The 26,087-nt window shown below is 39.6% G+C and overlaps 1 protein-coding gene across 1 annotated transcript in view; it reads left to right on the top strand.

Annotated features, from left to right (window-relative positions):
* Positions 1-24,540, top strand: part of RAB12 (RAB12, member RAS oncogene family) — a 38,250-nt gene extending 13,710 nt beyond the window's left edge. Inside the window, exons 2-6 of the mRNA XM_034762631.1 lie at positions 4,219-4,279; positions 18,468-18,606; positions 19,106-19,195; positions 21,963-22,067; positions 23,328-24,540. Of these exons, the coding sequence (XP_034618522.1) occupies positions 4,219-4,279; positions 18,468-18,606; positions 19,106-19,195; positions 21,963-22,067; positions 23,328-23,441 (509 nt within the window). The 3' untranslated portion in view covers positions 23,442-24,540. The remainder of the gene's footprint in view (positions 1-4,218; positions 4,280-18,467; positions 18,607-19,105; positions 19,196-21,962; positions 22,068-23,327) is intronic.
* Positions 24,541-26,087: the final 1,547 nt, after the last annotated feature.

Below are 26,087 nucleotides of genomic sequence, written 5' to 3'. Positions count from 1 at the left end.
TGCACTGCTTTGGATTGTTATCGAGCAGAGCCTGTCATCGGCATGGATGCATGTCTCCTGGAATGGTGGTTGAAGCATGAAGAGACGTATGAATCTTTAGCACATCTGGCACGTAAATATCTTGTGACGCCGGCTACAACAGTGCCATGAGAATGCCTGTTCTCACTTTCAGGAGACATTGTAAACAAGAAGCGGGCAGCATTATCTCCTGCAAATGTAAACAAACTTGTTTGTCTGAGCTATTGGCTGAACAAGAAGTAGGACTGAGTGGACTTGCAGGCTCTAAAAATTTTTACATGGTTTTATTTTTGAATGCAGTTTTTTTTATATAATTCTACATTTGTAAGTTCAACATTCATGATAGAGAGATTGCACTACAGTACTTGTGTTAGGTGTATTGAAAAAACTTTCTTTTGTTTTTTACAGTGCAAATACTTGTAATCAAAAATAAAGTGAGCATTGTACACTTTGTATTCTGTGTTGTAATTGAAATCAGTATATTTGAAAGTGTGGAAAATATCCATAAAATATTTAAATGATATTCTATTATTGTTTAACAGTGCAATTAATTGTGATTAATTTTTAATCACTTGACAGCCCTATAAATAACACTTTCTTATTGTAAAAACACTTGTAATAAGTATCATATTAACTTTTGAATTTGAGAAACAGATGAGGTTGCAAAAATTAAAACTGGAATCAAATGACTCGGAAACTTCCATTGGCTTTCAGAACGTTCATTTTTATGTAGAAGTAAATTCCACATTGTACAGAAGCAGCAGCATAATCTGGGGGAGATAGTTTTGCATGTTTGTGGCCTTGCATATACCTTTAGAGTTTGTCTACACATCATTTTGTAGCCTGCAGGAGTGGGTGTGCTAGCCCAAGTTGGGTGAACAAACTTGGGGGCTAGCAGGGCTCCCATTGGCTCTCTAAAAACAGCTGCAGAGATAATGCTTGGAAGTTGCAGCTCAGGCTGGAGCTTTAGCTTTGAAGCCTATTGAGGGGGCCCAACTAACTTTTAAATGTTAAATCACTGGAATAATTCTGTAGAAGAATTCACTCCTCCACTGAGCACTTCTGCATCCTGTCACTTGTTTCCTTTAAGACATCAACTTACAAAGCTCCTGTTTGGAAAATATGATGCACTTCAGCAAACCAGCAGCACTGTGTTCTTTCTGCTGCCTTTGTGATTTAGAATGTTAAATGCTAATCTAGCATTTGGCCCCCCACTCTGAGCTCTCTGCTCTCCTTTTCTACTCAAGCAAATGGGTAGATTCTTGTAGTGTTAGGCAAAAATGTTGACATACTGTTACATTTCTCAGGATTGGAAAACACTGAATGTTGAAATTAAGAACTCAATTTAAAGAAAATTCACTAAATAGAAAGTCGTGAATAGAATGTTACATATTAGACATCATGGTTAGATTGGGAGTTGTGTTCTAGATAAATTTAAGCCAAATTTTCTTGTTTCTTGAATTAGAGCTTTGTATGTTGATGTAATATTTTAAAATTATTATTTCTGTAGCACCTTAATTATCCTCTACAGACAAAATAATGATACTTTGGATGCTTACATTTTGCAGATTAAAGAGAACTGTCAAGAAATTATATTTTAAAAAACAACTTCTAGCTGTGTTACTAACACTATTTAAAAAAAAATTATCCTTTTGTACTTCACATACTTTGGACAGCATGTTCAGACTGATCAGTTTCATTTTCTTTTACTTAACTCTAGCATAATGTTATAATTAGGCTTCCAAGAATGCAGAAAAAAAACCATTAGTTTTTAATCATGTTTCATTAAAATATTCTGAATTTTATAGAATCCTTCATAACCCCCTTACTTTAGGTTTTTTTTTTTTTTAAAGGATTTGACAATGTCTGCTGAAATTTCAGGTTGCATATTATAATTCATCTTATTCCTTACTGCTTGTATTGCAGTAGCATCCTGAACCCACAAAGAAGATTTGGGGTCCATTTTGTTAGATGTAAACATGAGAAGTCACATTCTTTGCTTTGAAGAACTTTACAGTATACCTTTAAGATGCAGTGAGTGTGCTAAATATTTGGCGGGAGGTGGGAGGAAGTATAAGGGTAAAAGTAAAAGGTTCTTGGTTCTGTAGTCTAGCTGTGTGTACAGTTTTGATATGAATTCTTTTTTAAATGTACGTGTTCTTTATTTAAGCAAATAGATATCGTCTATCCCCCTGGTTCTCAGCCTAGCCAGACTAAAGTAGGGTAGATTAAAATAGAGTTGAGGGGATCCTTCTTGTTTCTTAAAATTTAACCTTGTATATTAAAATTTGGTCAAATAATTATATTTGGCCTCCCTGTTCTGCAGCAATATAGCTAAATCAGCTAAGGTAAACTGCTGTGTTGACGGAATAGCCTTTAAGCAAAGCTCTTAACTTTAGAATATATTCCAAATTTGCCATGTAACAGGTTTTAGACCATTAGTCATGAAAACCAATGTTAAAATATTTTGGTGTATATCAAAGTCAAGTGTTGTAAAACTGGCCAAATTCAGCTTTTTTTTTTTTTTTTTTTTTTTTTTTAAATAAAAGTTTTATAGTCCACTTCTCTTCCAAGCACTATTAGCTGGACACTTGGCAATTGGCCAACGCAGTCTTTAGAAAAACCGCTTACCAAAATATTTTATCTCCTCTATTTCTGTTGTTTTACCCTACTGGTTTACATTGTTATGTGAAATAATTGGGGTTGGGGGGGAAAGTTTCTGACACTGTATATGTCTTCATTTCTGTGTAAGTTTAATTGTATTAGTCTGAATCATCCCCTCCTATCTTTTCTTTCTCTTAAATGTAGTAGTATTTTGTGGGGGGTTTCAAGAATAAGATTTAAAGGAAAATATCTTCATACAAAATGACATTAAGAGAATGGGACTGAAACTGACAAACACGAAAATGTATGTAAAATATCCTGGAACACTAAGCATATTGGCACTTCACGTAGTTGAGGAGGTATCCTTGTGTGCTTGGGTTTTATGGATTTATGGGACATTTTTATGTTGTCAATTGACTGTTATTTTTCTATCAACTTAAATTTTATTTTGAAATATTACTTTGCATATGACTGTCTTGCATGGATTTATCGTTAAGTAATATTTAGTATGCACTCTGTAACTTGGCAAATGTTTTGGATAATACTGGACCACAAGGTCATATAACAGGGTTTCTCAAGCTGGGGGTCAGGACCCCTCATGGGGTCGTGAGGTTATTACATGGGGGGTCGCGAGCTGTCAGCCCCCACCCCAGACCCTGCTTTGCAATCACCATTTATAATGGTGTTGAATAAATTAAAAGTGTTTTTAATTTATAAGGGGGGGTCACACTAAGAGGCTTGCTATGTGAAAAGGGTCACCAGTACAAAAGTTTGAGATTCACTGCCATATAACCACTATAATATCAAAGTACTGTTCTTTCTAGTTGATTTGTGAGAGATCACCCATAGAAACTGCTAATTAACCCTTCACAATATAACAACAAAAAAATTTAAACTGGAGTATTTTCACTCATAAGAAACAATATTTTTTGTATTTCACCCCCAGATATGTTCTTGCACAAAGAAAGTATGGGAAGCCATATTTCAGAGTTTAGCAACATCTACAGAATAGACAGCTGTCAAATTTATAACAGAAACACTGATGTAAAAGCCATTGATAATATTTTAAACCAGGTACAACTCCAGGATAAAAACATAGAGCACTTTCATCTTCAGAGTGCTTTACAAATACTAACCATCAACACCTAGAAATAGCTATATATTATTCCCATTTTACAGATAGCAAAATTGAGGCGCAGAGGTTGACTCTGTTCATGACATGGGAGGAGTCTGTGACAGAATCATAATTAGAGCTTGGTTGTTCCTGGCAATCACTATAAAACATCAATAGAGGGGAAGGAAGTGATCATACCCTATTTTTTTCCTATTCTGTCATTAAAGCTGCTAGTGACAATATTGCATAGCTTGAAAAACATTTTCAACAGTGGTTGGGCTGAATAGCTCAGATTATATGAAATAACTCTATTCCCTCCCCCTGCTGACCCATAGTGGTGTAAATCCCTGTTTGTTCAAAGTGTTGTGAGTGTATTAGTATAACACATGCACAGGTACAAAAAAATTCATTTTAAATTACACCCTCATTGCTTTTGCTTCTTATTCCTCCTTTTCTTTTTGTTTACTGTATTTTATTTATAGGTGTTGATTTTAAAATCAAAACAGTAGAGCTAAGAGGAAAGAAAATTAGATTACAAATCTGGTAAGTAAAACAAAAATGTAACCAGCAGTATGTTTTAATTTTTGTGTTTCTAGCATGGATCAATATGCTTGTTTAATATGATTAATTGTTATAAGCTGGTTTAGCTCTTATCCTTCTGCTCCTTCCCTTACAAATCTGTTAGCCATTTATTTTTTTTCAAGAGCAAGAGGGGTGATGATGGATGATGTAATAAATGTAATATTACTGTGCTGACACAAATATGCTTGTGTTACAGAGGTGTCAAAGCCTTTCTTTAGACAAACAAAATAGCATAGGAGTAAACAAACCAACCAACCCCCAAATCCAAAAGTTATAAAGATGATCACCCACTTTCTTCATAGTAAACATGAGGAAGCTACTAGAAGGGAAGGAGGGGAAAAATATCTCTAGTTTCAATTTCATTCACTCGTATGGAAATCACCTCAGTTATAACTGCCGTCCTAGAGTAAATGAATCTATTTAGCCTTTTCTGAATTCTTTATCAGAAATTTCATATAGTAGGTGCTCTTTCTGTGACATTACATGTAACAATGTAATTACAAGTAAAATACTAATTTACAAACAAAAAAAGTGTGTGTTAACAGTTATGGTATTAATGACCTGTGAAAATTCAGTTTGGACTGCACATTTTTTCTGTTCAGGGCAAGGTTACATACATCTTGGTAAGAATTGCTCAAGTGACTTTATTTATCAATAATGATAATACAGTGCATTCAGTTAGAAATTGTTAGTCCTGAGAGATCCCTTATGATGCACAATAGCATGATACAAATCACAGTTAGGAGAGAGTAAACCAGCTATGTTAATGTAGATTCTAATCCTATAAATTATCTAATAGCTTTGGTGTATTAACAGTGCTTGATGCATAATTGGCATTAGAGATCAATTGTTATAGATGCTAACAACCCATAGAAAAAGCAAATCAAAGCACATAGGTTGTCGAAATGACACCAGTGGGATTTTCTGGTAGTATTTCATTTTTAATTACATAGATGAAGTGAGTTTAGCTTACTAACGCCTCTTGGCAGGTCACCATCAACTCTGTTTGTTGCACCATGTGTTTGTCTTGCTTCCCTCTGAGTTAACTGCTGCTGCATCTTTGGTATCATCAGTCATCTAACACTTGAATATTACTGGCATGTCTTCATCCCTCATCTGCGTCCCTGTTTGGAAACCTATGACTACAGAGCTGGTGGTTGAGCCACCACTGTTAGCCAGGGCCTACTGAAGCTGACAGAGGTAATGCAAATTTTTTATGTCAAGATGTTATTGTAGCACTGAATGTGAAATGTATATAGCTTGTCAGACATGTTCTTAATGTTGAATAAATGTTTTATAGCAACAGTTTTTTGTCAGAAAAGATATCCTTAAACTCTTTATCATTCACACTTATTAAGAATATCTTTGTAGACTTTTGTTTGAAAATATAATTAAAAAACAAAGATAGAGGGATATTAAAGTGTGGCCCTTACTCAGTTGCTGAGGCATGCCTAAAATGGTCATGTAGCATGTAATTTAATGTAGAAATGAAATACGTAAGAATTGGCTAAGTATCTGAATTTATACCAATATACGTCAGTTATTACAAGGAAGCATCAATACACATAGTCCCAAAGTGTCTTTCTCCTTGATTCTCACTATTAAAATGTCTTTGCTGTAATTAACCCTTACTTAAAAAAATAAAGCAATCTCTGAACATACATATAAAATCATGTTGGAAAACACTTGTTATATTAGCAAAGAGAAAAGATAAATTGACAGTTGTTTCCTACAACACATTCTTGAGTGCTTTGCCTGCCTGTTTATAAATTGCATTTAAAAAAAAGTACATTGCAAGAACATTAAGGTTGCAAAATCAAGCCCCCTTGTGTGTATGCATTATGATACAGTCTCTTACTATGTGATCACATACTATTTTTTTTCCTACAGGACCCTAGCCTTATTCAGTGAATTGGTAGCAGAGGCAACACATAACTATTGATTGGAGGGGTGGCACAATTTAAAGGGTTGGGAGGGGCACTGGATCTAGAACACCTTGTCTTTTTTGGTCTAGAACAGAGGTTTTCAAACTGGGGGTGTGCTCCCCTAGGGGGGCGTGGAGGAATATTCGAGGGAGCGAGCAATAAGTCCAGGTGGCTCAGGCCAGCCCCATGTGGTGGGGCTTAGGGAGGGATCGCTACCCGCCACCTCCGCCCCCTCACTCATCTTAGAAGTTGTAGCTAAATGGAAGACACGGCAACTCCCACTGCAGTGTGAGGGGGGCAGTTTACCCTGTGTAGAGCCCCTGCACTGCTATATGAGTGGGAGAGCGGCTCCTGCCCTGGAAACAGCCATGGGGAGTTCACCCCAGGGTGGTCTGCAAAGTAGGTAGTGGGAGGCACTGGGACTCCAGCAGCAGGGAAGGAGAAGCAGTCCTATGTAGCAGGGGGTGGAAAAGGTCAGCCCCTAGTCAGCTGTATGGATACATGGTGAGGGGGAGCTGCTGCTTCCTCACTGCTGGTCCTCCTGGCAAGAGGCAGCCCAAGGCCTTGCCCATTTCCCCCCCACCCTGTGGGGCAGAGTATGCAGCGGCCTCTCTGGATGGGTCCCCCTTGTAACATTTAGCTGTTGCTAAATGGAAGGCAGAATTCTGGGGGAGGGCATGGGACCTTGCGTGCCCCCACATGTGTTGTCTCTGGTAGTTGGTTGTGTGGTATTTTTTTTTTTTTTTTTATTCTCCTTGTATTGTGTGTGTGGCCACTATCCTTGTTAATGCAGTTTCCAAACCCTGCACTGACTAAAGAATTATTAATTTCATCCTGGATGTTTCTATGGTACTGTAAGTGTCTTAAATGCTTCACAAATATTAAAGAATTTTTCTTCACAATACCAGCAACCTAATTCTGCCAATTCCTAGCTTTTAAATGTTTGACTTTGTAACCTTAATGTTCTCTTAGCATAGGATTTTTTAATACCATTTCCTACATTTAAAAAAAACTGAAAAAACAAAAGTTTTATCATGTGGAATCATATTGATCTCCAACTTGGGTTATCAGTAGGTTCAGATCTTCAGATCTACAGCCATAGACCTCTGCCACTTGGCCTTATGGAGTAACTGGTAGCAGTAGTACGTTGAGTATGTGGATCAGGCATTAGAGGCAGATGACATACACCCTTTGCTAGTGGGTTTCACAGTTATTTGCTGACAGTAGAGGAATGTGGAGACTGAGAACTTCTTTATTTCTCCCTTCCTCTCATTTCTCACCCCCTGCATCCCACTCTGACTGCATCCTCCTTCTCTTCCTTCCTGCCTGGGCATGAGCAGAGTGCAGGAGAGAGTGTCTCCCTGGTCTCAATTCTGGTGCCTGAAACTATAGTGGCCCCCTCAGCTGCAGAGAGGAGCAGTTGCAGGGAAAATACTGCTCTGTCCATACAATCCTGAACTGGGACATGCTCAGTCTATGGAAATGGTGTTATATGTAGTCCAGTCAGTGCACAGATGCTGTGAGAAGATGGAGTGTGCCCACTGCAAATGGAATCTTCTGGGAATTTAGCTGTCAAATGCTATGACTATCTACTGAGCCATGTGCAAACCGTGATTTTTCAGATTTGGGCAGATTTTCATCCAGTCAGCAAAAGGCACATCCCTGACATCAGTGCGACCCCTCTGCCAAATTTCAAGTTTCTGCTCCAGTGGATTCTAGACCTGCTCAGTAAAATAGCTGTATGATTTTTTTTTTTTTTAACATGGGCAAACATTTTCCCTTAACCTTTTTTTTCTAGATGGCTGAACCATATTAGCTGAAATGTCCCCCAAAAAAGTTCAGCCTGGGCAGACACCCAGCCTGGGAAATGTTAGCCCAGATGGTTACTTTGGCAAAGTTATAAGCAACTGAAAATGGGGTCTTACTATGGGAAGGATCAGGCTACCTGCTCCACCTATAATGATCATAGGCTTTCATCACTTCCCTTGGAAGGCAAATCCAGAGGCTAAGATGTGGGGGACTGGAGGGGATTATGGTAGTCATGAAACCTTCAGAATCAGGGTCTCATGTACAAACATAAGTTCCCCACCTTGAAGAGCACATAATCTAAATTACTCTTACGAAACTTTTCTTGATATATAGTCTAAATTTTTATTTGCAGTTTCACCCATTACACCTATCTGTACATCTGCATGTGCCACACTGTACAGGTCCTTTTCATCCTAGGTGTAAATTTAAATAATTATCCTGTCTTTTCACACAGCCCCGGTATATGTATTTAGTGAAAATGAATCATTATTACACACTTGGTAACTAGCCATTTCATATTCCTTATCCTGTCCGCAAGTGTTGGGTTCAGCAGGTGAATGTGTGAAATAGACAGTAAGAGAAGTAGAGCTGGCTGAAAGGTGAAAATTAGAAACTCCTTCCCATGGAAAAAAAATTTTCATTATAAATCAGAAAAATAAACCTCAAATGTGTTGGGGTTTTGTTTTGTTTTTTGGGGGGGGGGGGAATTTAAGAAAAACTCCTTTTGGGAGAACTGAAATGTAATTTTTCAGCTTTCTGGCTGCACACATGAAGGGTGAGTTGCGGGCTTCCTGGGAACCAGCCAAGCAGGTTGCCAGGCAGCCCAAGAAGCAGGAAAGCCTGAGAGCTGGCCAGGGGTGGGTCAGGGTACTTAGGCAGCTGACAAGCCAGGTAGGTGGGCTAGCAAGCTGGCAGGAAACCAAGCAGTTTTCTAATAGGTCAGATTCCATACGTTTTTGATTGAATTGACATGGTCAGTGTTGCTTCTATTGAATCATCCTTTTTTGATTAGAAAACTGTTCCATCAGAAAACACGGCCAGCCCTAAAGAGAAATCATGTGCTGAAAATACTTCAAGATGCTCATAGAGTTATGTAGGTATGAAAATAAACAAGCTATGTAACATAATTAAAGCTTTTCACCCTATTCTGGGTTTTGAGGGGGAGGAGATGCTCATTTGAAAAAAAAAATGTTTTTCTTTGTTTTCATATGAACCCAATACACCACTTCAAAAATCTTCTCTAGCTAAAGATTTTTATTTTATTTTATTTTTCACTATCAGAAAAGCATGATGAAACCCATTTTTACTTTGGTTTAAATTACTTCCTCCTTCCACTGCCATCCCGTGCCACCCTCCAAAAAAATTTAGTTGGCTTCTGTGTGTGTGTGTGCGCGCGCGCGTATGTACACATGGAGTGCATTTGAATTAAAACAAAAATAGTTGTCTGACCTAAGCCATTAAATCCAAATTAAGACTTTCAGGGGTTTTCTGACAATATCTGATTTACACTTCTAAATCACTGTGTATGTTACAGTAATGAATATAGAGGGAAAGAAATCAGACTCTTAACAGCATTTGTACATTGCTTTTATGTTTTAAATTTTCCCTTGTATGACATCTCTTTTGCATGATGTCTCTCATTTTTTTGTCATTAAGCAGAAAGACAATGATGGGTGGATTCTTTATTTGCAAAATCATAAATAGTTAAGGAATAATATTACAATACATGTTTGTGGTTGCACATTGGAAAAGAAATGAAAACATTTTTCCCATTCTCACAACTTCTTAGTTTGGGATGAGGAGTTGGAAGTGGAGAAATAGCATTATTTAGACAAAACACAACATTTTAAAGTATAACTGAATTCCTTAAAAAAAAAAAAAAAAATAGGGACACCAGAGATTTTACTTAGCTAGCTGCAATAGCAATACGTGCTAGGTATAAAAGTACCATAGATGTAAAAGCAATATTTGACATCCAGAATGTCTCAGCATGTTCAACATATTAGACTTAATTCAAGACTCTACCCCGATATAACGTGGTCCTCGGGAGACAAAAAATCTCACCGCGTTATAGGTGAGACTGTGTTATATCAAACTTGCTTTGGCCCCCCCTGTTCCTTGTTCCCTGACTGCCCCTCCAGAGACCCCCATCCCTAATCACCCCCAGGACACCACCTCCTATCCAACCCCCCTGCTCCCTGTCCCCTGACTGCTCCGACCCCTATTCACACACCCCGTCCCCTGACAGGCACTCACCGCAGTAGTGGGAAGCGGAGCAATGTGGCACCAGCCCGCTCCACTCCGCCATCTCCCAGCCGCGGTGCTCCACTTCCTGCTGCCAGTGAGTGCGGGGAGGTTGGGGAAAGGACGCCCCCCGCACTCACCGGCGGCGGAAAGCGGAGCGCCGCGGCTGGGAGGTGGCGGAGTGGAGCGGGCTGGGGCCGGGCTGCTCCGCTTCCGCCGCTGCTGGAGTGCGGGGGAAATCCCTTCCTCCAAGCCCCTTCCCCCGAGCGACACGGCTGGGGCCGGGGCGAGGGAAGCGGAGCGGGCTGCTCCCGGCCCCCGCTAAACCCCCAGGCCACTCTGGGACTGCGGGGCCCCCCAAAGTGCCCCCCCCCACAGCCCCTGGCTCCTAGACCCTGGGTGGGGGAAGCCCCTGACCACCCCTGAGACCCTCTGCCCCTTATCCAACCCCTCGGCCCGGCCCAGCCCGGCACCCTTAACATGCTGCTCAGAGCAGCATGTCAGAACTTTACCGCGTTGTATGCGAACCCGCGTTATATGGGGTAGAGGTGTTCTTTGTAGTGTAAAAACTTTTGATTCCTGCCTCCATCACTCAAACTTACTACATTAGACTAGACTGTACATATGTGGCTGTTTGGACTTTTGTTTAACTTTAATGCCTGAACCCTAGTCTTACTCTGTTCGGAATTTTAAGAGGATACTGTAATTGAGGACTGGCAGTTCTTTTTATTGTTTATTACATTGCATAATATTACTAGATCAGTAATCTCATGAATTGGCAATAATGCTTATTGCCACTGCCCATGGATGGTTTGATAAGTCTTCAGACTAAAATAATAAATATCTTACTAATTATACCATGTGTTAATACTTCTTATGATTGGAGTATAATATGGATGAGAGCAGCAAAACAAAACTGAATTGCTCCAAAACAACATAACTGACTCATCGTAAAAGGTATCTCGATGGTAGACACACTATTCGTTATAAAGCAAGCACTGTGGGTTTTTTAATCACGCTTGCAGAATTTGTACACCCCGAACTTTTGGGTATATAGCGTATCCCTGATAGCTAGGGCCCTACTAAATTCATGGTCAGTTTTGGTCAATCTCATGGTCATATGATTTTAAAAATAGCTGAAATCATGACATTTACTATTGAAATCTGAAATTTCATGGTGTTGTAATTGTAGGGATCTGACCCAAAAAGGAGTTGTGGGGGGGGTCGCAGTACTTCTGCCCTTACTTCTGCGCCGCTAATGGCGGTGGCGCTGCCTTCAAAGCTGGGCAGTTGGAGAGTGGTGGCTGCTGGGCAGGAGCCCATCTCTGGAGGCAGAGCAGCAGCAGCACAGAAGTAAGGGTGGCATATATGGTATTGCCACCCTTACTTCTTCACTGCTGCTATCAGGGTGCTGCCTTCAGAGTTGGATACCTGGCCAGCTACCCAGCTCTGAAGGTTGTGCAAAAATAAGGGTGGCAATACTGCAGCCCCCGTAAAATAACCTTGCAACTCTCCTGCAGCTCCTTTTTGGATCAGGACCCCTAACTTGAGAAATGCTGGTCTCTTCTGTGAAGTCCTGTATTGTTGTAGGACGGCAGTTACTCACCACCGCAGTGCCTCCTGCTGGTTGTCCGGGAATTAGCTTTTTCCAGCCTTGGAGTGCCCCCTGCTGGCCAGTTTCTCCCTACTAGTACCTGCTTCCTTGTCTCCACCACCTCTGGCCCTGTGTCCCTCCCAGACCCCAGTGCCCCTTACCTTGGGTTGCTGCCCCACAGCAGTGCTCCCACACTCTGGGTCTCCTCTCCCAGGGAAACCCCCTTCCCCTATGCCCACCTTGCCTCAGTGACTACTGCCAGTAGTCATCTAGCCCCCTTTCTCTGGGGCAAACTGCAGTCTGTAATGGCCATTTATCATTGGCAAGGGGGTTGGACTTGCTGCCTTTCTAGCCCAGCTGTCTCCCTGCTGCCCCAGTACCTCCTTAGGCCTTCCTGCCAGGCCTCAGCATGGGAGGTAGCCAGGCCTGAGCTCCCCAGCTCAGCCTGCCCCTTCCCCAGCACTGCCGAAGGTACCCTGTCTCTCCCAGGCAGCTGGGTCCTTCTCACTCGGCTCCTTGCTCACAGCCCTCTTATCAGGGCCAGCCAGCCTCCCTCAGCTGCTCTCATTCCTTTTATCCCAAGAGTGGGGTAACCGCCCTGCTACAAAAGTATAGGATAAAAGCACAGAAAAGACCAGATTTCACAGTCTGTGATGCGTTTTTCATGGCCATGAATTTGGTAGGGCCTTACTGATAGAACATTACAACATACAGAAAATAATCTCTCCACCTGGCATTTGGGATCCCTCAGCATTTTGAAATAAGCTCTTTTGAACTTGAGATGCAGGGGACAATATTCTAAATTTATTGCTTCTTCAGGTTACATGAATTCTATTTTTATACAGTCTCACTTGTAGTAAGTGGGGAGAGCCCTGTTAATAGAAAACTTGGTAGATTTTTTTCATTAAGGGAACTGCAGAAATCCAGCACACTTTTGAAATCTGAATATCACTGAGCTCCATCATTTGCATGTAAACTTATTCAAAGTGCTATTACAGAGTAATTGTGTAACTGTGTTTCTCTTCCACTATACATGTTTTTCCTGCATGTGAATGGGTTCCCACCAATACTTCAGAAGCACCCCTGGTGAAACTTCCCTTTCTTTATGCTCAAATTATTAAACCTCTTTAGTGCTGTACATTATTAGACAGTCAAGTGAATACATTAGTTCACTTCTTTCTGTCCAGGGATGAGGGACACTAAAGGAAAAGGAGGAAAGAATTCTTTTGCAGCATGCTTTAGAGACAGTACCTACGGATATGTTACGAATGAATGTTCCATTTAGGCATAGTTTTGCTATACAGAGAAATAATGCTAGTTTTGAGTATTATTCTCTGCAAAATTAATAGATGTGGACATTGTTAGTTTCCTTCTCCTTTGTTGATATTTTAATATTGGCGTCAAATTTTGGCACTTGCATTCTTGCTAATTCATGGTACAATAACTGAAAATAGGACCAAAATTCAACAAATAATTAAATCACACAGTTTTTGAGTTTTATTTTTTTAAGCCTGATTCAGCAAGGGACTTACTTACATGGCTAACTTTAAACATATGGAACTATTTATGTGCTTAAAGTTAGATGTGTGTAAATACCTTGTTGATTCTGGGCCTTGGCACAGAATTGTGTTTGTGTTCCATCAGAGTGCTAATTTTTAGAATAACTGTTTCTCAGGGCTTTAGGGTTTTACTATTTCCACACTATATAACCTCCTTCCTTCCTCTTCCCATCATTTTAGCTCTTTGGAGCTTGGGCTTTTCTTTTAGGAGGAGGGGCTTATATTTATACGGTTGTTCTGGATCACCTTTCATTTAACTCCTGAATTTATTGAATTGAGGGATTGATAGAGCAGGAACTCAGTGTTCAATTAAGTGCCTTTTGAGATAGCTAGAAGAGAACATGCAACTACTTGGGTTAAGCGATTCAGAGTAGTTGTTCTACAGGCTATTATTTAAAGAAACCAAGAATATGTATTTTTAAAACCACTCAAGTCTAGCAGGACAGTGTTCTGCCACAAATACCATATCTTAACTGAGCAGAAAATCTTATCTTTTGACAGTTACTGTCAGCCACCAGCTCTAACCATATAGTAACAATAATATTTCTCTATAGCATTCCTGCCTTCCCACCTCTATCATGTCTGGCATTCAATGTGATGGAACTAAAGGGATTCCTGTGATGGGTTGGATCACAGAAACCCCCTTGGGGCTGCCAACTGATGTGCCAAGACTACTTCTGCCCCTGCTTTCCCTGCCAGCTTGGGAATCCAGCACCCTGACTTGTTGAACCAGACACGCCAGTCTGCTCCAACACAGATCCAGGGTCTGAACCATGTGCCCCAAAGCTGCAGACTTAACTGAAAGCAACTTAAGAAGTGTTCCTGTCTTTAACACTCAGATGTCCAACTCCCAATGGGGTCCAAACCCCAAATAAATCCGTTTTACCTTGTATAAAGCTTATACAGGATAAACTCATAAATTGCTCGCCCTCTATAACACTGATAGAGAGATATGCACAGCTGTTTGCTCCCTCCCCCTCCCCCCAGGTATTAATACATACTCTGGGTCAATTAATAAGTAAAAAGTGATTTTATTAAATACAGAAAGTAGGATTTAAGTGGTTCCAAATAGTAACAGACAGAACAAAGTGAATTACCAAGCAAAATAAAATAAAACACGCAAGTCTGTCTAATACAGTAATAAAACTGAATACAGATAAAAATCTCACCCTCAGAGATGTTTCAATAAGTTTCTTTCACAGACTGGATGCCTTCCTAGTCTGGGCATAATCCTTTCCTCTGGTACAGCCCTTGTTCCAGCTCAAGTGGTAGCTAGGGGATTTCTCATGACTGCAGCCCCCTTTGTTCTGTTCTACCCACTTATATAGCTTTGGCACAAGGCGGGAATCGTTTGTCTCCCTGGGTCTCCCACCCCCCTTCTAAATGGAAAAGCACCAGGTTAAAGATGGATTCCAGTTCAGGTGACATGATCACATGTCACTGTAAGACTTCATTATCCCCTTGCCAGCAATCTATACAGGAAGACTTACAAGTAAAACAGAGCCATCTACAGACAATTGTCCTGGTTAATGGGAGCCATCAAGATTCCAAATCACCATTAATGGCCCACACTTTGCATAATTACAATAGGCCCTCAGAGTTATATTTCATATTTCTAGTTTCAGATACAAGAGTGATACATTTATACCAGGGGTAGGCAACCTATGGCATGCATGCCGAAGGCAGCATGTGGGCATGTGAACTGATTTTCAGTGGCACTCACACTGCCGGGATCCTGGCCACCGGTCCGGGGGGGGGGGGGCGCTCTGCATTTTAATTTTAAATGAAGTTTCTTAAACATTTTAAAAACCTTATTTACTTTACAAACAACAATAGTTCAGTTATATATTATAGACTTATAGAAAGAGACCTTCTAAAAATGTTAAAATGTATTACTGGCACACGAAACCTTAAATTAAAGTGAATAAATGAAGACTCGGCACACCACTTCTGAAAGGTTGCTGATCCCTGATTTATACAAATAGGATGACCACGCTCAGTAGATTATAAGTTTTGTAGTGATACCTTACAAGAGACCTTTTGCATGAAGCATATTTGAGTTACATTATATTCACACTCATCAACATACTTTCATAAAATCATATAGAGTGCAATGTCACAATTCCCTTGTTTATTGACATGAAATGACAGATGCAATTCTACAAGAGAGTCATTTGGAGAAGTCTCTTCATAAGCATTGAGACGATGTTTTCCATATGTGGAGATTCAACAATCTTGACTGGTATTTTAAAGTGTTTCCCATATTGAAATGTCACAGGGACTTTGCGAAAAATAAATTTGACCCCGGTATAAAGATAGGTGAACTTAACATAGGAGAAAATAAACTGTTGTAATGGTGAGTAATAGCTGTATGTAATTTCAGCTGTAGAATATACAGCACTTGCATTGCTTTAATTAAAATTAGTGTCATTAGTGAAAAGAAAGCAACCAATTAAATATATAGAGGTAGTCTCATGTATCATTGGAACCAAACAGGTGATATGTTTTTGCTTCTTGCGGGGTATCAAAGTTTAGTGTGGGTAAATTTAGGTGTGGATTTTTTTTTTAAAAAAATCAGAAGATAGAAATAGTAGAAGACAGAACTGATTTTTCCCCCCCTCACCATTGTATGATCGTGCCATCCTCCAGCTGCAAAATACTGGTCATGATGATCTAGCAGTTCTATTTTTTCACAATTCTTGGTATAGCCTTTCTGAAGCTGAGGCTTTAGTGGACAATCATCTGCATCATGAAACTATCTGTACAGAGTTGATGCTAACTGGTATTGTGGCAGTTAGAAAAGAAAGGCCAAGGATTGACTTGACTGAGCATTAATGCTGAATTACCTGTCAGCCATAGGTGTGATCCATGGAGGTTTTGGTTGAGACTGGGCAGGGGAAAGGCAGTTTTCTCTACAAATGTATGTCCTGTGAATATGCTGTGGATAAATAAAAATTACTTTCTCTGAGACAGTCAATTTGATCTTGTGAACCTAACACTTTTTGAAATACTCCACAAAAAAAAAAAAATCCATCCATGTTATTAAAAATGTTTTGCTCTCTAAGGCTTCTCATAATGAAGTCATACAATGCCTAAGTACTAAATAGAGCTGGTCAAAGATTTTCATGCTGGAAGTTGCCCTCTCCCTCCTTGGAAAATACAATTGCATCAAAATTGAAATTTTTCACAGGGGAAAATGTACCTTGTTTTCCCATGGGAAATTTCTAAATGAAGTGACATTTTATAAATTAATTTTTGTATTTCAAATTTTTTCAAAACTTCTCATGGGAAAACTAAAACCTTGCTACAAAATTAATTCAAATAAATGTTTTTAATTAAGAAACGTCTCACAAGAAGTTTTCTGTTTTTGACCAGCTCTCATACTAAACTTTAAAAAGCATCCACTAATTTTGGAGGCCCCTGTTGAAACCCCTAAACCTTGAATCCATTAGAGCATTTTGTAACCTACTTTCTAGCAACAGCACTAACAACAGTGAAAGTTCTGGGGTAAACAAGCTTCAGGCATTTTTATTAACTTGTCATGAAAAATCTGCTCTAAGCAGGCTTTTTGGTGATATGGTTGAAAATGGCTCAGAGCAGGTTTTCATGATACGGTGAAAACACCTTGGGTCTTGACTACACAAGGACATAAACTTGCTAGAAGAAGTACAGCTGCTGGTAAATGCACCCTAATTGAAGCCCCCATCACTTTTGAGAGCCAGGCCATAGGTGTGTCCAGTTGGGCATCCTGTGGTGGGGTATTTAAACGCCACACTGGAGAGCAGGGTTTTAAGGACCAGCTTTGAGCCCAGGCAGTCCCGCCCAGACACGCCTGCGCAAGCTGGAGGCAGGGCTTTAAAAAGAGGAGTGGAGCAGCTCAGAAGCAGGCAGTGGAAGGGAGCAGGCAGCTGCTCTGAAGGGAAAGTACTGCCCAGGAGCCCAGTGCCCAGACCTGATAACACAGACCTGTGCAAAGCTACAAAGAAGAGTCAGGTGACTGAGTGTGCAGGTCAGAGACTAGAGTGAAGTGATTTATTCTGTGAAGCTAAAGATGACTGGGGTAGGAAGTGGTCCCAAAGGGGTGGGGCGGGGCTGTGTAGTACCAAGTGGTGCTGCCCACCATTGGGCCCTGGACTGAAGCCTAATGAAAAGGGTGGACCCAAGAGGACATTACAACAAGAGCCTTCATGTACAGTGAGAGGCCAGCTGGAAAAGATGTTGCCTGTTCAAGAGCCCAGTCCCCAAGATCCCCGTGCTAAAGGGGAGGACTGGAAACCCTTGGGGTGGAAGCGCTGAAGGACGTGACTGTGTTTCAATGGGGAGACGACCTGCCAACCTCGTCCTGACCACTAGGCAGCACTGTCGGTGAATGTGCACCGTCTCCACACTCAAAATAAGTGGACACTTCAGAATTTAGAACTGGATCTTCAAGCTCACACTGTACTCAGTCATATCTGTGCCTCAGAAAGTACTACCATACATCCTCATGTTATTGGCTTACTTTTATCAATAATTTCTGCAGTTATTTTCTGCACTGGTTTTAAAAACATGGCTTAATTTTTGTGGTTGATATGAAAGCTCTTAAATCTTGTTAATCTGTGAATTGCTGCTTTTATAGTATAAAGTCCAACAGTGTTAGCTGCTTGAGCATGCATCCTTTTATTTTTTCACTCTTCCAGGAAATATTGTTTGTAATTTTTTTTTTCATCTGTTGATCTGTTTTCATTGGACAACTCCATTCTCAAGGACATGTAAAACTGATTCATGGGCTTGCTTTTCTCAGTGAAGTTAGTGTGGGACAAATAGGACTGATATAGAATTGCTTACTTCTTCTGATCCAGTTGTTGTTAACCCGGCTTACCTGGTGATGTCTGAAATTAGTATTATAGAAGGAAACGAAAAATATGGAATATGCCTGTAGAATGCATGATGTGTTTTTTATTAAAATCCAGGTTAGCCTAGTCTATGCTTTGTGAACTGGTAAAATACTTCCACCAATGTTTGCTGCTACTCTTTAGGGACACAGCAGGTCAGGAGAGATTCAACAGCATTACCTCAGCTTATTACAGAAGTGCCAAGGGAATCATATTGGTGTATGATATCACCAAGAAGGAGACATTTGAGGATTTACCAAAATGGATGAAAATGATTGATAAGGTAGGCTTCAATTTCTCTAAAAATAGAAAATACAGTATATGTAATGCTTTATGAAAGGGACACTATTAAATTACATTTTTACAGTGTGGTTTTGTAATAAAACCTTAGAAGATTAAAAACTTAAATTCTTTTGCTATGGATTTCCACATCGTTCTTTTAGCAAGCATTTATTTTGTGTGCTTATTCTTCTGCTGACTTCTGTGAACTAAAATTGCTGTCGTCAATGTTGTCAGAAATGTGCATAGATTTGGGCACCCATCTGTGCACTCGAAAATCATGCATTCTGTTTACCTTCTTTGCATTAAGGCCACAATAGTCCCTCTATGGGAAACTCAGGTATATTTCTCGTGCGGTATTATGGAATGCGATTAGAAGCAGAACAGAGCTTTGATGATACAGAACTCATGCAGGTACATAAGTATTAGTTTTTACTAACAGTGTAAAAATCTTACGTTTGTGGATGTAGTTAACTAGAAATACCATATTTTTCTGTATTTAGTATGCCTCAGAAGATGCAGAGCTTCTACTGGTTGGAAATAAGTTGGACTGTGAAGTTGACAGAGAGATTACTCGACAACAGGGAGAAAAGGTAAGAGCAGGTGGAATCAAATCATTAACATTCTTTAGTGATGGTGAAAGAAGGTGGTTGTGAGCTCATATTGGAATTGTGAAGAATGTACAGCTGTAAGTTTGGGCTGTGCTGAATCTTTTGCAAGTCTGAGATAAATCTAATGATGGTTGAAATTCCAGGCCAGGCAAGCATTGAGTGGAATCACGTTGCCCCTTGAAAGATACGTGACTCTTTGAGGGGAGAGAGGGAGAAGTTAATTAGGTAAAAAGGAGAAACCTTTTTTTCTAACCTAGTGTTTGATTAAAAACAACAGTTATACTGACTTTGCTATAAACAAGTACCTACAGCAGGGACGCTGCTTTGATGTTGCATCTATGATACTACTCTCCTTCATACCCTTAGAGTTATAGAAGACATACAGTGTTTTAAGCATACATTATTTTACCAAAATCTGTTTTTAAGCTTATACCAGGTATTACAGAACATACCCAGGTATGTTTCTTTAATGTAAGGAATGTCATCTTGTCCTAAAGAAACAGAGGAAATTAGAAGGTACTAACTTGGGCTGGATCCTCAGAACCCCAAAGTAGCATGAAGTGTTGGAGAAATCAGCTGAAGAGTCCCCTCACATCCTCAGCTGGTGTAGAACTGACTATAGGCTGCCCTTTCCATTCCCTCGCAGAAGGGGAGGGAGGGAGGTTGTGGCACCTTGTGCTCAGGGCCAGCAAATGACCTCTGGGGATTTGTTACAGCTAGTGTAGGTTAAAGCATCCATTAAACTGCTCTAACTTATATGAGGGACCAGAGTAGCTCCTGACTGTCCCGAGATTAGTGAAGCACAAAATTGGCTTTAAGCGACTTCTGTACTGAGCACAGCTTGGGCTAGACTCGAGAATTGGCTCCTTGTCTGGATCATTACATACCTATGATTGAGTCAAAGTAATCTTGATCCATTTCTTCGTCACTGGCATGACGTCTCCAGGAATCTTAAACTCCAAAAAGGAAGAGCATTTTCTTCTGTAAAAAGAAGTATAGGTGAATGCATCTAGTTTCCACTGTAATAATTTTCCAAGGGGGACTTATCCATTGCTGGACTTCTGTTTAGGTTCAATCTGCTATTTCATCCTCTTCCAAATTGCTCCTGATCACTTCAAGCTGTGAGAAAACCAGACCATGAAATCAACCCCTGGCATCTCTTCCAGTCGGTTACTATCCAGGAGACTAACCATATGTACCCACAATGCTCAGGGTGTGTAAGGTTGGTTTTCTATGGAAGAGAATCGTTTGAATGTCTCCTGAAATTCTAGAGACATCAGACCAACCTGGGAAGATTTTGGAATGTGAAGACAGCTTTTCAAAATCCAGGCTTTGACAATGCACAAATTAAAGATTATGTATCCTGTCATGCTATCCGTGTGTTGGAAATGAGCACAGAGGTGCTGCTGAAAGCTGATGCACTGTTGACATTGGCTCTCCGTATTTGTTAATGAGGGGGAGGGAAGAGTTCTTGTTATAAGATGTAAAGTATTGTCATAGCATGACTTCTGGAGGATACTGTGGACAGAGCACTGGAGGGGGAGAGGTTTCTAAAACAGACTGCAGTAATCTTAGGGGAAATCCAAATAAATACTAGCTGATAGCTGTTTGATTTAAAAAAAACAAAAACAAAAAAACAGTTTTGTCTTGTGTTTTTACTTGATAAACTCCTCTTCTGATATTCTGGAATTATTTAGGGGCTAAGTATGTAAGTGCATGATGTGAAGACATAAAGGAACATGTGAATAATTTATCCTTTGGAAGAAGTTAAATATGTACCCAAATATTGTCTGAAAATTTGGTGAATTAATGCAGCAGACCATAAGTGCTGCTTAGCTCAAGGCACTAAGATTGAAAACCTCTTTGTAGTTCATTACCAACTTATATAAAAACAAAGTAAAAAGGGTACTCGTAACTGAGCGTCTTCTAACTGCAATTTTGAAAATGCTTTTTCTTGTGTTTGAACCTGTGTGTGTGTGTTTTCTACATGGATGTGTCATAGAATAAGAATTGATAGGCATGGTGTTCAGGTGAGATGATATTAAAGTTCTGGTGCATGGAGTCCCTGAGAGCTTTGCATTTTTCCTTTTGAATTTCTTAGAGCTGAGTAGAGGTATTCCACTTCAAAGAGGATTTTGCTATTTCCAAATCTGATTTCATTCCAATTCAGAACAAATTCCCACAATTTTGAAATCCTCCATGGAATGAGATGGTACCATAGCCCAGGGTTAAGTCTGCCTGGCAAGCTGTTCCAAAGCCATGGAGCATATATGCTTGCATTAATCCTGGCATTTTCTAGTGCTGCTAGTTACTCATTTTCAAGAGCATCAACTTCATCTAAAAGCAAATGAAAAGAAATAAAACAAAACAAACATAAATATATGAACTGAAATGTTCTCTGTATGAGCTGTGTATTCAGCACACTAAGTGTCACATTTTTATATGTCTGGTTTCATGGTTGAGCTAACATTTATCATTTCATTATTTGGTTTTCAGTTATTTCTTGATTTCGTTTTGACATGGTAAACTAACGGAATGTATTAAAGACAGCTTAAATTTTTACACATTGATTACACTCTTCAAAACAGAATGGGAAGAGAAAAAATATCTTGCAGAACTGAAGTTGACTCAAATGGATCTAATGTGACATTAGATTCAGTTTTGCTCATATTTTGTCAAGTGCGGTTTTTCTTTTAATCTCTTAAAAAAAAATCTAGCTTCATGTAGTTACTTTATTTATTTCCATCAGTTTGCACAGCAAATAACTGGGATGCGGTTCTGTGAAGCAAGTGCCAAGGATAATTTTAATGTGGATGAAATATTTCTGAAACTTGTAGATGACATCCTGAAAAAGGTAATATGTATGTACTGTGGAGATGGGGACTATATTTAACTACTGCTGGTACCAGTATTTGTTCAGAGCACATAATGGCAAGTAAAATTTTGACTTAGTTTGGAGGTGCCAGTATGCAGCTTGAGAACCATCTGCTATCCTTCAGCTCTTCAGTAGCAGCTAAACACTGCACGGTGGTTGAAATTTTTGTGTGTTCTTCTCTGCACGGTAACTTCATTTTAGACCATAGTTCAGTAGCTGACTGCATTTGCCTGCTTCCATTTGTTGCCATACGTTAATTGAGTGATTTGGGGAATTGACTTAGGACAAAGCAGAAATAAATGTTCATCCTTAAATTGAAATGAGAGATAAGAACTACAAAGGGCTGGAAAAACAAGTAGTCAGCAACTTATATGTCAACTAGCGAAAGAGAATCATCCCTGGTATGTTTGCAGACCAGAGCTTCTGTCTACAGCATAGTCCAGAGGCTAGAGCATCGGAGCAGAGAATAGAGACCCTGTCTTCTGTTTACTGCTGGCTTCAATATAGGATAGTCTTTCCCTATCTATACAATGGCTATAACTGTTATCCACCTTCGGAAAGGGCTGTACAATCCTGGCTGAGTTGTGTTATGTAAGTGATTATTATTAGTATCAGTGTAAATCATGGTGAGCTATATTTCAAAAAATTATGGTCACCTGATAGAAATGTTACTTTTTGTATTTTCAGACGCCCTAAAACAATGCAAGTGTTTAGTCTTTCTCTATGGAGAGAGCCTCATTTGTGTTAAACTATTCTTAAAGTCTGAACCACTACGTTAACACTAGAAGGCAACAACTTCATTTTATGTATATTACTTATTAGTGTACCTCTTTAAACTACAGGATTATTTGTGATCTTGAATCTTATCCATGCAATCTGCCATACACAGATCCTTATTAGGTGGTCTACAATACTACTTAGCACTTCTGAAAGAGCTATAAAAAAATTAATCCATATCCCAAGAGGCAGGCAAGTATTATCCCCATTTTACAGATATGGAAGCCAGGACACAGAGAAGACTGAATGATTTGTCCAAGGCCACCTAAATTTGAGGCAAAATTAGGAATTTCGCAGATTTAATTTGATCTCTTTGAAAGTGGTAATTGAAATATTTTGATGTTGGGGTCCTTATGTTAATATTTTAGCTGAGCATTAGTTCTGCAGCTTTTCTTTTCAATTGAAATAAACTAAAAAGTTCAGTGCAGGTAATCATTTATAGACTTTTTTTTTTTTTAAAAGATGCCTCTGGATATTATGAGGAATGAGTTGTCCAACAGTATACTGTCCCTGCAACCAGAGCCAGAAATCCCACCTGAACTGCCTCCGCCAAGACCACATGTCCGTTGCTGTTGACTTGTTGCTTCACACAGAGTGGGAGAGAGAAGACAGTGTCTGCACTACAATCATTTGGCAGTTTCGTGTTGCACTTTGTTTTTCAAGTCAGAACTACACACTTATTTGTAAATATGCAAATATGCAATCCTGTGTAAGATTCAGTTGCAACAGTTAAATATTGCCCCTCTTCCCCAAAACAGTATATTTCATTCATCACTGTAGTGTTATAAATATTGTACAGTATATGGAAACTGCCACACTCCAAGTCTAGGAGGAGGAGAAATTAAATCTATACTTATTCTTGACATAAATATTGTAATAGTCCTTGTTATTATAAACAGGCAAGCAGAAGCTCTTCTTGTATGAAGATAAGTATATGGTGCTTTGCTAACTATTTTAAAGATGAATTTTTTTAAAACTGAAAACTTTATGTACAAAGCTTCCATAACCGTCATTGTTTCCTTTAATATATTCAGATGATTTTTTTTTTTTTTTTTTTTAGGGAGTGGGGTGGAGCTGTAGCATCTTCAGCTGACTAGATCTACAGCAATGCTACTTGTAATTTCCAGCAATCTGTCTTATTTATTATGTTTAATAGTAGACCATTGCTTTGTGTATTAAGACATCACATTTGGTGCAATTCTAAGGGTGCAGTGTCAACTCACACATTTAATTTCTGCTTAAACATAAGCTAGGTTGCAAGAAAAGTGGAGATGTATTTTGAATTCTAAAAGATGGTATGAAAAGCAATGCTGCTGTCCTAGACAAATTCTTTTTAAAAGGAATTTAATACATTTTCCTGTGTTGAGGGAATATATATGTGTATTTGTCTGAATGGGTGGGTGGGAGGGGTTTATGGAAAACCATTTTTTTTCCCCTAATGGTGGAAATTATTTCCATCAAGCATATACTGTGTTAGGTTTTTGTCTGATAATGACTTTGTGAACTATATCTTTGGTATATCTTTTATTACAATGCACTGTTTAGTTTAGTCGTGGTAAATCAGTAGTTACATATTCGAATAACTTGGTGTGTCCTGAATGTTGTGGTATTGAAAAGCATTGTGGTCTTTCTAAACTAATGAAATGCAAATAAAATTTTGTATTTATGAATGACAGCGGAGCTGCACCTGTTATTAGAATGGCAAATATACCTGATGGTGGACAAAAGGTAAAATCAGTGTTATAGAACAGTTTTTAAAAAAAAATTCCTTATAAAGATCTGATTCTCAGCCTTTACATTTATTTTTCAAGATAGGAAAAACAAGGCGCATTAATAGCTTGCCTTGAATACTGCACTATTGGGATGATCTAGTCAAATTAGTATTCTGTCATGGCATGTGACTGCTTTTCGTGACATCTTGGGAGGCAGTAGCAAAACTATTTATGACCCATGGGGACACAAATGTAAACCAGTCTTTTGCAAAATATAGCTTATCACTACTTTTTTTTATTCTCTGGTGTCTGAAATATCTTACCAATTTTGCCATTGTTCCACCCTAAACATTTACACAGACATAATAATGTATACCCCGGACTTCTCTGGTTTCTCGTGAGTTTTCTGGAAGGAACAAAGCATTCAAAATAATTGGTGGTAATTTATACTTTGCCCAAAGGATCTTAGAGCTGTAGGGCTGCTGAATAAGTTATTACATTCTGCACACAATACTGTGCAGGGAACACATCTTTGGCACATACAGTTTCAACTAACAAACTAAGGAAGCCTGGTTGAAAATTGTACTTATGTCTTCTGCCACCTTGTGCCTAAATGGTTAGCTGTTTTTACATAGTGAACTCGTGGTTTATTCTAATACTAACCGATGAAATCCACCATTTTCTAGCATTTGTGGGATTTCTGAAAGTACTGTGGGCAATAGCAAGGAAGGGAAAGTTATGGAAAAATAAGTTTTAACTTGACAACAATTATTTCAGCTGACTTGTTTTTACCTGTATTTAGAAATTTGTTGTGAATTTTTTCTGCAATTTTTGAATTTAATAAAAATTAAGAAAACTGACTTAGTTAATTTTTTTTATCGTGTAATTATGTACTATTGTTTCTTTATGTAATGGAGGCATTTGAATACAGGGCTGTCCCAGTTGTGACCTTTGAGGGTAACTGTAATAACTTTCATTTATTAATTGAAAATGTTTCCTGAGCCTTTGACTGTGATTTTTAAATAGTCTGCATTAACCTGATGGTTACAGGGAGGACAGAAAGGACACTGCCTCCTACCACTTCCTCTGTAGCTTTAGGAACATCTCTGTGAGTCAGGAGCCCTCTAAGCCAGCGTTTTTCAAAGTTTGGGTTGCGACCCAGTACGGGGTCACAGCATGTCAGGCACTGGGTCGCTCTGGTCAGCACCGCCAACCGGGACATTAAAAGTCCCATTGGCAGTGCTGCCCAGCTAAGGCAGGCTAGTGCCTACCTGTTCTGACACTGCGCTGCGCCCTGGAAGCAGCCAGCAGCGGATCCAGCTTCTAGGCAGGGGGGCCACGGGGCTCCATGCGCTGCCCCTGCTCTCAGCACCGGCAGGAACGTAGTGCCTACAGGCGAGAGTCGCGCGAAGCTGCTTGTGCGCCTCCGCCTAGGAGCCAGACCTGCTGCTGGCCGCTTCCGGGGCACAGCGCTATCCTTGGCGCCAAGACAGGCGGGAAGTCTGCCACT

Source organism: Trachemys scripta, chromosome 2, assembly GCF_013100865.1.
Source record: "Trachemys scripta elegans isolate TJP31775 chromosome 2, CAS_Tse_1.0, whole genome shotgun sequence".
Lineage (NCBI taxonomy): Eukaryota > Metazoa > Chordata > Testudines > Emydidae > Trachemys > Trachemys scripta.
The sequence above is the reverse complement of the archived record's forward strand: the minus strand, read 5'-3'. Positions and strand labels throughout refer to the sequence as shown.